The 12,654-nt window shown below is 56.1% G+C and overlaps 4 protein-coding genes across 4 annotated transcripts; 1 reads left to right on the top strand and 3 right to left on the bottom strand.

Moving 5' to 3' along the window:
• Positions 1-319: 319 nt before the first annotated feature.
• On the bottom strand, positions 320-5,107 carry BKA78DRAFT_353100 (sulfite reductase beta subunit; the record flags this gene model as incomplete). The annotated part of the gene is made up of 4 exons (XM_066891485.1): positions 320-346; positions 400-4,788; positions 4,841-4,980; positions 5,077-5,107. 4 exons carry the CDS (start codon positions 5,105-5,107, stop codon positions 320-322), a joined length of 4,587 nt encoding a protein of 1,528 aa, XP_066744706.1.
• A 574-nt stretch (positions 5,108-5,681) lies between these two features.
• Positions 5,682-6,654, top strand: BKA78DRAFT_251265 (uncharacterized protein; the record flags this gene model as incomplete). The annotated part of the gene is made up of 2 exons (XM_066884638.1): positions 5,682-5,908; positions 5,973-6,654. 2 exons carry the CDS (start codon positions 5,682-5,684, stop codon positions 6,652-6,654), a joined length of 909 nt encoding a protein of 302 aa, XP_066744705.1.
• A 1,451-nt stretch (positions 6,655-8,105) lies between these two features.
• On the bottom strand, positions 8,106-8,471 carry BKA78DRAFT_315216 (uncharacterized protein). The gene has a single exon (XM_066888525.1). The coding sequence runs from the start codon at positions 8,448-8,450 to the stop codon at positions 8,220-8,222; it is 231 nt and encodes a 76-aa protein (XP_066744704.1). The 5' UTR covers positions 8,451-8,471; the 3' UTR covers positions 8,106-8,219.
• Positions 8,472-9,356: 885 nt separating this feature from the next.
• On the bottom strand, positions 9,357-11,130 carry BKA78DRAFT_251520 (uncharacterized protein; the record flags this gene model as incomplete). The annotated part of the gene is made up of 3 exons (XM_066884662.1): positions 9,357-10,040; positions 10,096-10,186; positions 10,241-11,130. 3 exons carry the CDS (start codon positions 11,128-11,130, stop codon positions 9,357-9,359), a joined length of 1,665 nt encoding a protein of 554 aa, XP_066744703.1.
• Positions 11,131-12,654: the final 1,524 nt, after the last annotated feature.

Genomic DNA, 12,654 nt, shown 5'->3' with positions numbered 1-12,654 from the left:
GTTGCAAAAGAAATGGAAAGACTGAACAATTGTTGAAATTGCATACTTATCAGGAAAGCAGACTAAAAGCAAGCGACCGACTGCCGAACGATGCGCACCACCTGGGGCCGTAAACCAACAAAGAACCAGATGTCCAACCAAAAGAGATAATATTTACAAAGCAACCGAAAACTATGTTCAATCACTGCGGCAGAGGGACGTCCACTGCTGCGGCTCCTCAAAACGCCATCCAGGCCAATTGCCATTCATTTGAACCCATTTCGCTTTTTCGTACATCATACAAACAACTCGTAAAAAGTCAGATCGAGATGGTGCGCCATTACTCTTCTTCCTCTTCCTCGCCAGTCTGTTTTAAAAAGTTAGCATCATTACGACCACATACTGGGGAGATCAACTTACGTTGTCGTGGAAGTTGGTTCCGTGCGTCGTCTCGTTGATGACACCCTGGCGAATCAAAAAGTCTCCAAAGTGCTCGCCCTCGTTGCGCTCGATCGCGTAGCGCTTGATCAGTGGCTTCAGGATGGACAGAATCTCGTCCTCCTTGATCGAGGACCGGTACAACTTGTTGAGACGTTGACCGTGGTAGCCACCGCCGAGGTACATGTTGTAAGCGCCGTAGGCCTTGCCGACAAACGCGATTTCAGCCAACCAGGGACGCGCGCAACCGTTGGGGCAACCAGTCATACGCATGACGATGCTCTCTTGCCTGAGGCCATTGTCCGTAAGAATCTGCTCGACCTTGCCAACCAGGACAGGAAGGTAACGCTCGGATTCGGCCATGGCGAGACCGCAGGTGGGAAAGGCGACACAGGCGGATGAGGACAGACGGAGACCAGAAAAGTTGGTGTTGTCGAGCTTGTACTTCTTAAGCATCTCCTTCATGTTGTCGAGATCGTCGTCGTGGACATTGGAGAGGATCAGGTGCTGGTTTCCAGTCAGGCGGAATTCACCCTTGTGGACCTTGGCAATCTCGCGGAGACCCGTCTTCATGGGGAAGTCGGCAGTGTCCTCAATACGACCGTTCTCGATGAACAAGGTGAAGTGGTTGAGACCCCTCTCATCCTTTTGCCAGCCAAACGTGTCGATGTTGCTGTCAAACTTAAAGGGGCGCGGCTCGGCGAAACCCTTCTTGCCCCAGTACTTCTCGACCTCGGCCTTGAAGTTCTCGACACCCATGTCGTCAACGGTGTACTTGAGACGGGCGTGCTTGCGGTTCTTGCGGTCTCCGTTGTCGCGCTGGACAAGCATGACCTTTTCGCAAGCAATGTGCACCTCGTCAGTAGGAACGAAACCAAGCATGCTGCCGGTCCTAGGGTAGGTCTTCTTGTTGTTGTGAGTCACTCCCATACCACCACCGACAAGAACGTTGAAGCCCTCGAGGTGACCATCAGCGCCCTTGATGGCGATCAGACCGACATCGTGAGCATAAACGTCGGTGTCGTTGTGCGGAGGAATGGCAATGGTGATCTTGAACTTTCTGGGAAGGTAGGTGGGTCCGTACAGAGGCTCGTCGTCGACAATGGCATTACCAGCGACCTGGGTCTTCTTGTCGTCGTCGTCCGTCAACCAAATCTCGTGGTAGGCGGTCGTAGAAGGCAGGAGGTGGTCGGAGACCTTTTGAGAAATGGCGTAGACCTCGCGGTGGAACGCGCTCTGAGCAGGCAAGGAACTGCACATGACGTTGCGGTTGACATCACCACAGGCGGCAATGGTGGTCATGAGCGCCTTGTTGATGGCTTGCATGGCCGGCTTCAACTTGGTCTTGATGACTCCGTGGAATTGGAACGTTTGACGGGTTGTCAGCTTCATGGTCTCGTTGCCAAGAGTGTTGGCAATGTCGTCCATCTTGACCCACTGGTCGGGAGTGGAAACACCACCAGGGAGACGGCAACGAATCATGAACGAGTAGGCAGGCTCGAGACCCTGAGCCTTGCGCACGTCACGGACGTCACGGTCATCCTGCATGTAGGTACCGTGGAACTTGGTGAGCTGCTGGTCGGCCGCCGAGATGGCCATGGTAGAAGGGTCGTTGAGACCCTCGACGATGGTACCACGGAGGAAGTTCGACTGGATCTTGATGTCTTCGTTGGTCATTGGCGGAGGCTCCTCGGGAAGACCCTCGACCTTGTCTACGCCAAGGGCTTGCCAGAGCTTGGGCTCCCAGTCGTTGTAGCCAGTTTGGTATCCATCGGGGTCCTGGTCGTCTCCAAGGCCACATTCGGTCATGGCCTGGCCACCAAGGGTAACCAGACGGGAGTGCAAGTCCTTGGCAGGCTTGTTGTAGTAGATCCTGTCCTCCTTGCGGGGCCAGTAGTGGCTGTCACCGAGACCAAAGACGGCAAACTTGACCGATGCGAGATCAATGTCGGTCGAGTTCTTGACGGCTTCCCAGAAGTTCCTTCCGTTTTGAGGGAATTCACCCTGACCAGCAGTACTGCTGATCAAGACAATGTTCTCCTCGGCGTTGATGTCCTCAAGCGGGTAGTCGTCCATGGCCATGACCATGGTCTTGAGACCACGAGCCTTGCCACGGTTGCCCAAACGCTTGGCCACATTCTCAGCGTTGCCATTGTCCGAAGCAAAGAGGACGGTCAGGGGAGCACCCTGAAGACCCTCCAAAAGTTTGCCGTACGAGTCCTTCGCCTTTCTCTTTTGAAGCTCACGGACCTCGGTGCCGTAGGAGGAGGAAAGGTTGGCAGAAAATTGCGGGTGCCTCTTCATCAGCTGGGACAGGTAGTTGTCGCGACGAAGGAACTCCTCGAGCTCCTTCTTGATCCTCTCAGAGTCGAGCTTGAAGTTCTCCTCGTTCCTGTCCTCAGCCTTGGGGTCCCAGCGGTACAGGGGCCAGTAGCCGAGGTCGACGGCCTTCTTGGTCTCCTGAAGAACAGTCAAGGGGGACTCGTCCTCCTGGCTGTAAGGAAGGTAGGCGAGGACGACCGAGGGACCGTCGAACTTGTCGGCCTCAATCATCGCTTGGAGGACCTGGGTGTACGAGCTGTAGACGGCGGTCGAAGCGACGTAGGCGTTGCCAAAGTTCATGGCATACAGACCAATGTCCTTCTTTCTCCTGGCAGAATCGGCAGCGGCGCGCTCAGAGTAAGGGGTAGAGTCGACGATGAGCATGTTGACATTCTCGCCAGAGGCCAAGACGTGGTGGACACCCGAGTTTCCAAGGTCGTAGGCCCATGCGTCGGAGCCAACAAGCCACTGGGACTCCTTGTGGAAAAGACCCTTGGAGCCCAGGAACTTGGTGGCAGTCTCAGAAGCATCGGCTGTGAGCTTCGAAATGACTTCCTCCGCAAGAGCCTCAACCTTGGCGGGATCCTCAGCTGACAAAGCCCACTTGGAGAGCGACTGCTTTGGCTCGTCCGACTTGAACTCGCCCGACTTGGCAGCCTCTGCAACTTCGTTGACGAAGCGCTTGCGGTGCTCCAACCTGGCGATGAGCGAACCAAATCCGTACTCGGGAGTGGCGGCAACCTGAGCAGAAATTCCTGCGTGCTCGGAGCCAAGCTGGTTAGCAACGTAGAGGCGCTCCTGGAAAACCTGGTTCAAGATCTTCATGTAAGCGTTCTCGAGCTGAGGCTGGCTCAACTCTTGCTCGCTAGAGGGAGCAGGAGAGGGGCCATCCATCTTGCCAATCTGGAGGTTTTGGATGGGCTTGTCGGAGTAGAGGTTTTGGAAGACACCACGCAGTGCCTGGCGAACGGTTGCCTCCTCGATGTAGCCAAGCTGGTGGCCAACAATGACGGGAGAAGCGCCGTTGGCGCCCTTGAGGGAAATCAAAAGATCCATGAGAAGGGGACCCCACTTGGTGGTCTTTCTCCGTACTTGCTCCAACACAGCGAGCTTCTTGATCGACTTGGGCAGTATGCTAGACAGCTGCGCTCCCAGCCACGGCCGATATAATCTGACGGTGACAATACCCGGGTTGGAGTAGTCGGCACCTGCCTCGTCCAGCTCTTCGGCAAACAAGGCCGTGTCAGAGCCGAAGATGAAAACAGCAGCCTCTGCGTTGGCAGGGCCAGTGTAGGCGAATGGCTGGTATTCGCGACCAGTCGCGTCCTTGACAGTTGCCCAGATGCTGGAGACAAGCTTGAAGATGTCATCCGAGGAAACTGGTCTTGCCGAGACCGACTCAACGGTGGTGGCAGAAGAAACGGTGCTCTGCTTGTCACTGCCGGCGCTGCTACCGCGCCTCGAGGAACCGCTTCCTGACGACTCGCTGGGCGAAGCACCGCCAGTCTGTTGTTCAGGGAGAGTCAAACTCTCGCCGACAACACCATTGACCTGAGGTGCCTGGCCACCAACCGTGGTGACGGATGCGGCGCGGCCCTCGTCGGCGTACAGCGTCGTCTCTCCTGTCGATGTGCTCTGGAATACCCTTGCGGCATCCACGTCCAAAACCTTCTTGACCAATTCGCGATCCTCCTGGGCGATTGGCTTGGAGTTTGATGCCACGGAAGAATCAAAAAAGTGAATGACACCCTTGCCCGACTTGACTGCGAGCGCATGTGCCGTCAGTGCGAGGTCCTGCGCCTCTTGCAGTGTCTCGGACTGCAAAAATGTGAAGCCGCATTGTCTGATGGAAGTAATGTCCGAGTAGTCGGGGTAGCCAGTCGGTTGCAGAGAGACGTGGATGACGACGGGGTACTGTGCGAGCTTGTAGAGGTGGGGTATCGATTTGACGAGGATGGAGGAGGGCGCGGTGACGGAAACAAGCTTGCCAGAGCGAATTGGCTGAAATACGGAGAGGAGGGGGTCCGCATTTTGCCTCGTTGGCAGGACCTGAGATGGGTCAGCTTTTGCAAAGGGTTGGTTGGGATTGTTGAAGGTGTACCTCTGGAAGGTCCTTGGCAACGACCGAGGGCGCTTTGGATGCGCTCAAGGCAGAGAGGTGGGCGGAAAAGTCAGAGCCCTGTTTCAGCGAAGGCTGGACAGAGATGATTACATCGCTGGCGAGATATGCGATGCGCGCCACTGGAGCGTGTTGTGGTCAGCCAAACTGAATACATTGTTGGGTCGCGGCGTGTTGCGGGCCGGCGAGCATGCATGCGGGGAATGGGCTTGACGTACCGGCCTCTCCAGCATGCGTAACGGAGCCCATGATTGCGATGATGGCGAGCTGTGGGCTGCTCGATACTGGGAGAGAGGTGTAGAAAAAAAGAGAGGGAGGATGGGGCGAAGAGAGGTGGAATGGCAAGGCGTGGACAGATCAAAGGCACGCCTGGAGGGGAAATATTATGCAAGCGCGGCTCTTTGACTGGGACTTTTTTTGCCTTGCTAATGACCTTTGGCCGGCTCCGCATTGGCCTGGCAGCCCATCACATCATCCGCGCTAGCCCAGAATGGCAGCCGGCCGCCCGATGCCATGGCCAGTTATCTCAGCAGAGTCGCCGGCCTTCCGTTGTATTACTCCCTGTCTTTTACTGTCTATAATACTCCTCATGACCATCATACGCCGTTGTTTTCGTTTCGGCTCTCCTGCGTTCTGCCCGTTCTCCGTTGCTGCCTCTCCAACGTCATTGGCAAACCTCGGCAACGCTCCGATAGCGATAGTGCCAGCTCTCCTCCGACGCCAACACCACGCCATCCAAGAAACTTGCCGACCTCGCTCCTCATCTTTTCATTCATCTTTCCTCTTCCTTTCCTCTCATGCATTCCTAGCCCGCCGCTCCGCAATGACCCTCGCGACGTCCAATGCTGCGTCCGACTACCCCACAGTCGACGGAGCCCCGCCTTTGGTCCCTGATGCCCCTCCACTACCCTTTGCGAAGTTATGCGCACGCTTGGACGACGCAATAGCATCCTTTTTAGACCAAGATTTTCAGGATGGCCGCCTCGTTGCTGTCCAGGCCCAGACCCGCGTCGCCCTGGGCGTAATCGAAGAGGCCTTGCAAAGATATAGGTGGGTTCAGCCTGCTACATTACCACCGTCAATCGACCATTTTCTAATCTGCCACAACCACCAGCTTCTCCGAGCTGTCCCTATCCTACAATGGCGGCAAAGATTGCCTTGTTCTTCTTGTCCTTTACCTCGTAGCCATACACCGACGCAGTGTCGCCACCTCGACTCCGATTCCGCCCTCGCTCCAATCCGTCTACATACAGTCCGCCCACCCCTTTCCCGAAGTTGAACACTTTGTTGTCTCGTCAACACGGGCCTACAACCTCTCCCTCGCTACCTATGCCTCCCCCATGAAGGCCGCGTTTGCGTCGTACTTGCGCGACCAGCCAAACGTCAAGGCAATCTTCGTCGGGACACGGCGCACCGACCCGCACGGAGAGCATCTGACGCACTTCGACCCGACCGATCACGGCTGGCCCAGCTTCATGCGTATCCACCCCGTCATCGACTGGCACTACGTTGAGATTTGGACTTTTATCCGCCACCTCCGCATCCCTTACTGCAACCTCTACGACGCCGGCTACACCAGTCTAGGGGGCACCACCGACACCCATCCCAATCCGGCCTTGCGCATCGACACCACCGATCGATTCCGCCCGGCTTACGAGCTGGTTGAGGATTACGAGGAGCGGCTTGGACGGGACGGTGGGGGAGGCAGCGGTGGCAGCGGGAACGGCACGATGCGGAAGCCGTCTCCGCAGACGTCGGCAGGGCTCGCGCAAGCTGAGCAAAACAATTCAAACTGAAAGAATGCGGGCATTTTTGGGCCAGTAAGCTTCGTATCGGCTCCAAGAGAGGGCGGAGCGGGGTAGCGGGGCATTCGGGTCAGAGGAAGGATGAAGACAGAGGCAAAGAGGAAGAATTGCATCGCATTCCTGGAACCCCACGCGGGGTTCGTTGGCAGGATGCAGGCGTATCGCGACCGAGAGGGCCAAGGGGTTTTACCCAAGCAACCACATTTGCATGGAATCAGAGCGACGACCATGAAGCATCTCAGGCGTCAGGCGAGGAGTTGGTTGGAAACCATTTTTTGAGATATGGCTGGTGCGCCAGGGAGAGGGATGCTGTTGATTATTTGGATCGGCTTTGCATGGTACATATGCGACGCGTATGCGCGACGAATTTTGGCAGATGTCGACGCTACCAAACCCGCTGCACTGGCGCGCCGGACCAGGCACCAGCAGTGATGAAGAAAGTGAAGAGATCGTGCTCGAAGCGATTTAGCATTCCGGGCTAGAGTGTTCCTATTTCGGAGACTTTTCGCCGTACTCTACATACTCTATTTACATACCATGTTTATAGACTGGCAGGCATGAGTACTATATTCACAACCATCTCATCTCTTCAAAGCAAGTACCTTTGACAGGTACTCTTCGACGTAAAAAAAAATCTACCAGAATGCGAGAGGGACAACAACGTCATCAAACCATCACACCGGAACCGCAAAAAAATATACTTAAGCATGAAGCGGCGGAAGCAGTCAAAAAAGTCTACCGGAACGCACATGTCTCCGTCCGACAACGGCTTTGGACCTTGCCATGCCATGCCATCCGCCGTCACTTGCATGTGCAGATACTCAGCAGTAGCTAGCGGCCGTCAAGTTTACCCCCAAGCCCGTCTCGTCTGTCTATCCGAACGACGAACCGCAGGCCGCAGCCGTCAACCGAACCCCCGACCCGACGAGTCGACAGCAGCACAGCAGCCTGAGACCGACGGACACCTCCGCCCGCAGCTCCATCTCACCGCCCACACTTTACCCTGGACCCTTGCTTACGTCCAGCGTAATACTTCTAACTTTACATTCTTCCATACGCTCACAATTACAAAACAGCACCCCCAACACCCTGCTCCCCTCCACCTCTCCCTCCTCAGCCCTCTCATCCCGTAAACAAAACAGCCCAAACCCTCCCCCCCCATGGCCGACATCGGCCCTTTGGCTCTGTACCCTACCAGTGCACCCACAGCCCCCCGCCGGCATGCAGTGTTGGCGATTGCTCGGGACCCTATGGACCGGCCGCGAGCGAGAGAGCAAACCGGGCGAGGTAAGGGTTGTAGGGCAGGCCAAGGCGGTAAAGGAACCAACCCCAGCGAGCGATCCCCGTTTTGGGTTCGGGGCGCGGACGGGGCCGTGCGTGAGCTTTATTCTGACTTGTGTCCACCTCACGCCCTCTTGTTGCTCTCTCCATGTGTGTTGGCTTTGAGATTACTATGTGTTGTATGCTAGAATTATCAGATTTTTTTTTAAAAAAAAAAAAATGTTGGTGATTCTGCCAGAAGACATTGCACGCAGCAGCAAAAAGCGGTCGTCTCATCACAACCCTCTTACCCATGTCCCGCTGCAGATTGAATTGGGCTTGCAAGTCGTGACGTTATCCAATATACCCCATCCATTGCTGCGTAGATGATGCTGGTTGCAAGTCTGGTCAAAAAATCCCAGAACCCACTCGTAAAAGGACACCGCACTTCCCAGTCGAGCAAACGCATCAGCGGTATCCACAGACAGATGGCAAAAGGGAAAAGCCATGCCGATGATGCCGAACATGCCGAGCGTTTGCCATTGCCGATGCCAACCATTGCTGTCGCCGTCAAAGTCCGACTTTTTGATGGTCTTCTTCTCGGTCTCTGCAGCCCCGCTGATTAATCTCAAGTCGAACCACGTCAAGAGCTGCATTCTGGACCCCTTGACTAGCGCTCACGACATCATGGCGTTATTTGGTCAGGCTCGCCACTCGAGCTCGCATGTTCCTGTACCAAGCACATCACATCATAACACTCATTTAGGAGACCAAGTTTCAACAGACACCATTTGTATTGCTAGACTACTCGTCGGCTAAAAGGCGCTCACTTGGAAAAGAAAAAGCAGAGACGAGGCCTGGCAGCCTCCTCAATCTGACAAGAGAGAGATTGAGGGCATAGGCCCCAGGTCCGACCGATGTGAAAGATATACCCGTACAAAAAGCGCATGCAAAACAAAAGACAGGGTCGAAGAGAAAAAGCCGCCCAAATCGTCATCGTCGTAGCCCGCGAGGGCAGATCAATCTTCTTTTTTTGTTCCCGACCAAACGTGCTGACCAGAAGGAAAGGGAAAAGGAGAAAGGACCATTACGCTTCCTGTCGCCACCCGTAGACGAAATACTCAACATGCAAAAGGAAGAAAAAGAGCAAATCGACCATCAATAAAATACAACCATAGGCGAAAGGTGATCCCAACGTGGCGATCGAGATGCGAGCCAAGTGACGAGCCAATGCGACGGCAATCGATTAGGCGGCTTGTCGGCGACGTGTCCTTTCATACGATCCGTAGTCCGTGTTGATGTTTGGAAGCGTGACGAGGAGTGGTTCCTTTGCGAAAGTGTAGAGATAGACAAGTCCCGGCGGTAGAGGGACCACGCGTCCAGGGCGTGTTGTTGAACGATGTACAAACATCGACAGAGGTTTGAGACCGCAATTACTCGCGGTCGCTGGCAGCGTTGCTCGAGGTCGAAGAGTGGTCGCCGTGAGCAATGACGGGAGTCGTGGGACGAGCCTGGTCGTCGTCGTTCTGAACGCGAACCACAGGCATCTTGGACTGAGATTGAGCGAGCTGGGACGAACGCGCAACGAAACCACGGCCATTGCGGTCACGGCCCTGGGGGAAAGTGGCGTGCGTAGTCTTGTTCAGGTAATTCTCGAATTCGTTGCCGTCCTTTTGAGGAGTAAGGGAAGAAATGCGTTGCTGAGGAGCGACGAGACCGGCGTTCATGCTGTTGACGCCCCTGGACTGGAGGACGCCGTACTCAAACTCGGCGGCGCGGAACGAGCGGGCGGCGGCAGTCTGTTGCTTGAGGATCTTCTGCTCCTGCGTGTCGGCGTAACGAATCTGGATGGTGTGTTCCTCTCCATCGGCAACCTGAACGGGGGTGTTGTTGAACTTGCGAATGACCTCCTCGCAGATGTCGCGCGTCTCGAAACGAGCGAAGCCAACACCGCGACCATGGCCGGCGGGGTCACGGAGGATCTTGCTCGAGCAGACCTTGTAGGGCGCGAAGATGTTCTGGAGCTCCGCCTCGTTGATGTGGCGGGGAATGTTCGAGACGTAGAGGTTGGTGTTGGCCTCATCGGCGAACTTCTTGAGCTTGGCGTAGAAGGATTCCTGAACGAGGTTAGCTGGGATTCAACGTGCAAAGGGGACGAACGGAGATACTTACGCGTGCAAAGCTGACTTCGTAGCCGAGGTAGTGGAAGCCTCGAATGCAGTTCTCAGCATCCTTGAAGTTGTAGTACTTGATGAAGCCGAAGCTGTGATGCGTCAATACAAAGGACCAGGAATCAGACTTGTCAGATTGAACTTACCCCTTGCAAAGATTGGTCTTGACATCAATGATTGACTTGGAGCTCTGAATGTCGCCAAAGCGGACACCCCACTGGTGAAGCATCTCGTCCGTCGTCTCCGGAAGCAGGCCGCGGATGTAGACGTTCGTCTCGCCGTTCTTGTTCTCCAAGGAACGGTCAAGCGGCTTGACGGGAGAGCTCGGCGCAGGAATGGCACGAGGAATGGCAGGCTCCTTGACGAGAAGCTCCTGGATCTCAGGCGGAATGGTCTGGGTGACCGGGGCCTTGTTGACCTGAGGGACGTAAAAGGGACCGAGATGCGAGGGCGAAGGCGTGCCGCTGCCAGGGTAGATGGCGTTGGGAGAACCGTTCATGTAGACGTTTGGCTGGTAGGTGGCATGGGCGCTCGTGTAAGGGGTACCAGGCAAGTCCTGCTCCGTGGAAGAGATGGAGTCGCGGCGAGGGGTGATGAGGGCAGGCTCGGCCGAAGAGACGCGCGAGTTCCAGTTGTTGGCAACGGGACTGTTGTTGTCCATCATGTGGTGTCCGTACTGGAAGGCGTTGGGAGGAAGGTAGTGGTTCAGCGGAGTCTGCATGCTGGGCGAGTGCGGAAGTCCGTGGTGGTAGTTGGGGAGTCCAGGAATCATCTGCGCCGCCTGCTGGTACACCATCGCGTGCTGACCATGCTGCATGTGCGCCGGGACAGAGACACCGAGCTCAGAGGACGTGGCCGAAACGTGAGAGCCCTTGGAGTGGCCGAGGGAAGGGTGGTGCATGTTCATGCCGGCGAAGCCCTGGGTCAACGCAGCCAGACCCGCGTCTCCAACCAGACCGTGATATGGCAAGACACCGGGATGTCCGGGGTTCAAGAACGCAGGACGGTGAGTCTGGCCCTGGTAGGGGCCGTACATGGCAGCACGGTTGCCAAAGTTGGCTGGGTGGTGGCCGCCGAAGTTGCGCTTGCGCTGAGACTCGATGTCGGTGAGGGTCGCCATTGTTGTAGACTGGAGCATGACGTCAGTCTCAACGTCGATGAGAACAGAGGCGAGGGTATTTGGAGAAGGGTCTTCGAAGGTGCAGAGGCCGAAGCTGAGCGGATGGGGTGGAAGTGATGGGCAATACCTCGGCGGTGATGGAGGGCGTTAGTTGATAGCGAGCTACCGTTGTCAGAGAGTCGGATTGACCTGGAAAAGGTTGTCAGCTTCTGGCGAGATGCAAGTTCTGGGGTAGTGGTATGGGTGGTGCATATTTGGAAGGCCCGTGCCACGGTCGAGGACGTGGTGGGCAGCGGGGAGGGTGGGCAAGATTGAGCGGGTGCAGTCAGCGGGAAGAAGACAAGACATACCTGACGAAGATGCTGGCTCGCTTGAAGATGTGAGGGAAGCGACTGCGAGCAAAAGCTGTGAGGTTGAGCGTCAGCGTGGTGTTTTGGCAGGCTGGCTGAGCGGAGGTGGGTGGAGGTGTCGAGGTCGAGGTCAAGGTGGTGCAAGACTTACTTTGGGCTTGAGGAAAGCTACAAAGAAATGCAGGGCCCTTGAGGCGGATGGATCGTAGCGGGACGAGACAAAAGTGGTGCGAAGAAAGGCGGAGAGGAAAAGAGATGGGGCGTGTGGTGGCGAAGATATAGAGGAGGGTGCTGCTGCACGCTAAGGGCAGTTGAGGTGGGTGACGGGGAGGGCTTCTGGCAGGAGGCAACGTCAGTAGGTGGCAGAGGGCAAGTGCACACGAGCAGCCGGCGGCGCCTCCAAGCCCGTCGCTTCACTTTCAGACTCGACGACGGCAATTGCAACAGTGGAAGCTGAAGGACCACGCACCTGTGGGGAAAGAAATGGTTGTCGCCTGGGTGGTGGTGTTGATGTTTACACTGGGTGTGCGCGGCGCTCGCTCTGTCCAGGCTGGCTGTCCACCACAGAATAATTCTGCACCTTCTTTCTCTCTCTCGCCGCAACTGGTCACGGATAAAATAAAATAAGCACAGGAAAGGCTGTCTCGATAGCAATGCAACTGCCAAGAGGGACGGGAATTTGGGTCTGGCGCGCGAGGGCGAACAGTGGCACTTTAAATGCACAATGGGACGGGCAGTCTGTGTGCAAAGGGGCGGTAGGGTACGGTACGGTACAGGACAGGCACCGGGGGGTCGAGTCGAGTGCCTTTCTTTTGCAGCGTGTACAGAGTCACCCAATGCGAACCGCTCTCGAGCGTCTCGTCTGAGACAAGAACAGTATGCAGGCGGCTGAAAAGGCTCGACTGGGACCGTCGAACCCCACGGCATGCACCCCTCACGACCGCACGACATGTCTGCCCGGGGGAATTGAGTTGAGCCAACGTCCTGTCCTCCAAAGGGGTGCAATCTACTGCCCACGGGTTTCAGCTGCTCCAGTACGAGGCTGGGGAGCGTCTTCTATCAGCTACAGGTCGCAAACGAGGTGCTCAAT

Source organism: Phyllosticta capitalensis (assembly GCF_038381095.1).
Source record: "Phyllosticta capitalensis strain CBS 128856 chromosome Unknown BKA78scaffold_5, whole genome shotgun sequence".
NCBI lineage: Eukaryota > Fungi > Ascomycota > Dothideomycetes > Botryosphaeriales > Phyllostictaceae > Phyllosticta > Phyllosticta capitalensis.
This window is presented reverse-complemented; position numbering and strand designations above follow the sequence as displayed.

What these genes read in the sequence shown, in the direction of transcription:
- BKA78DRAFT_315216 (XM_066888525.1), bottom strand. Translation starts at nt 8,450, where the DNA reads ATGTTCGGCATCATCGGCATGGCTTTTCCCTTTTGCCATCTGTCTGTG.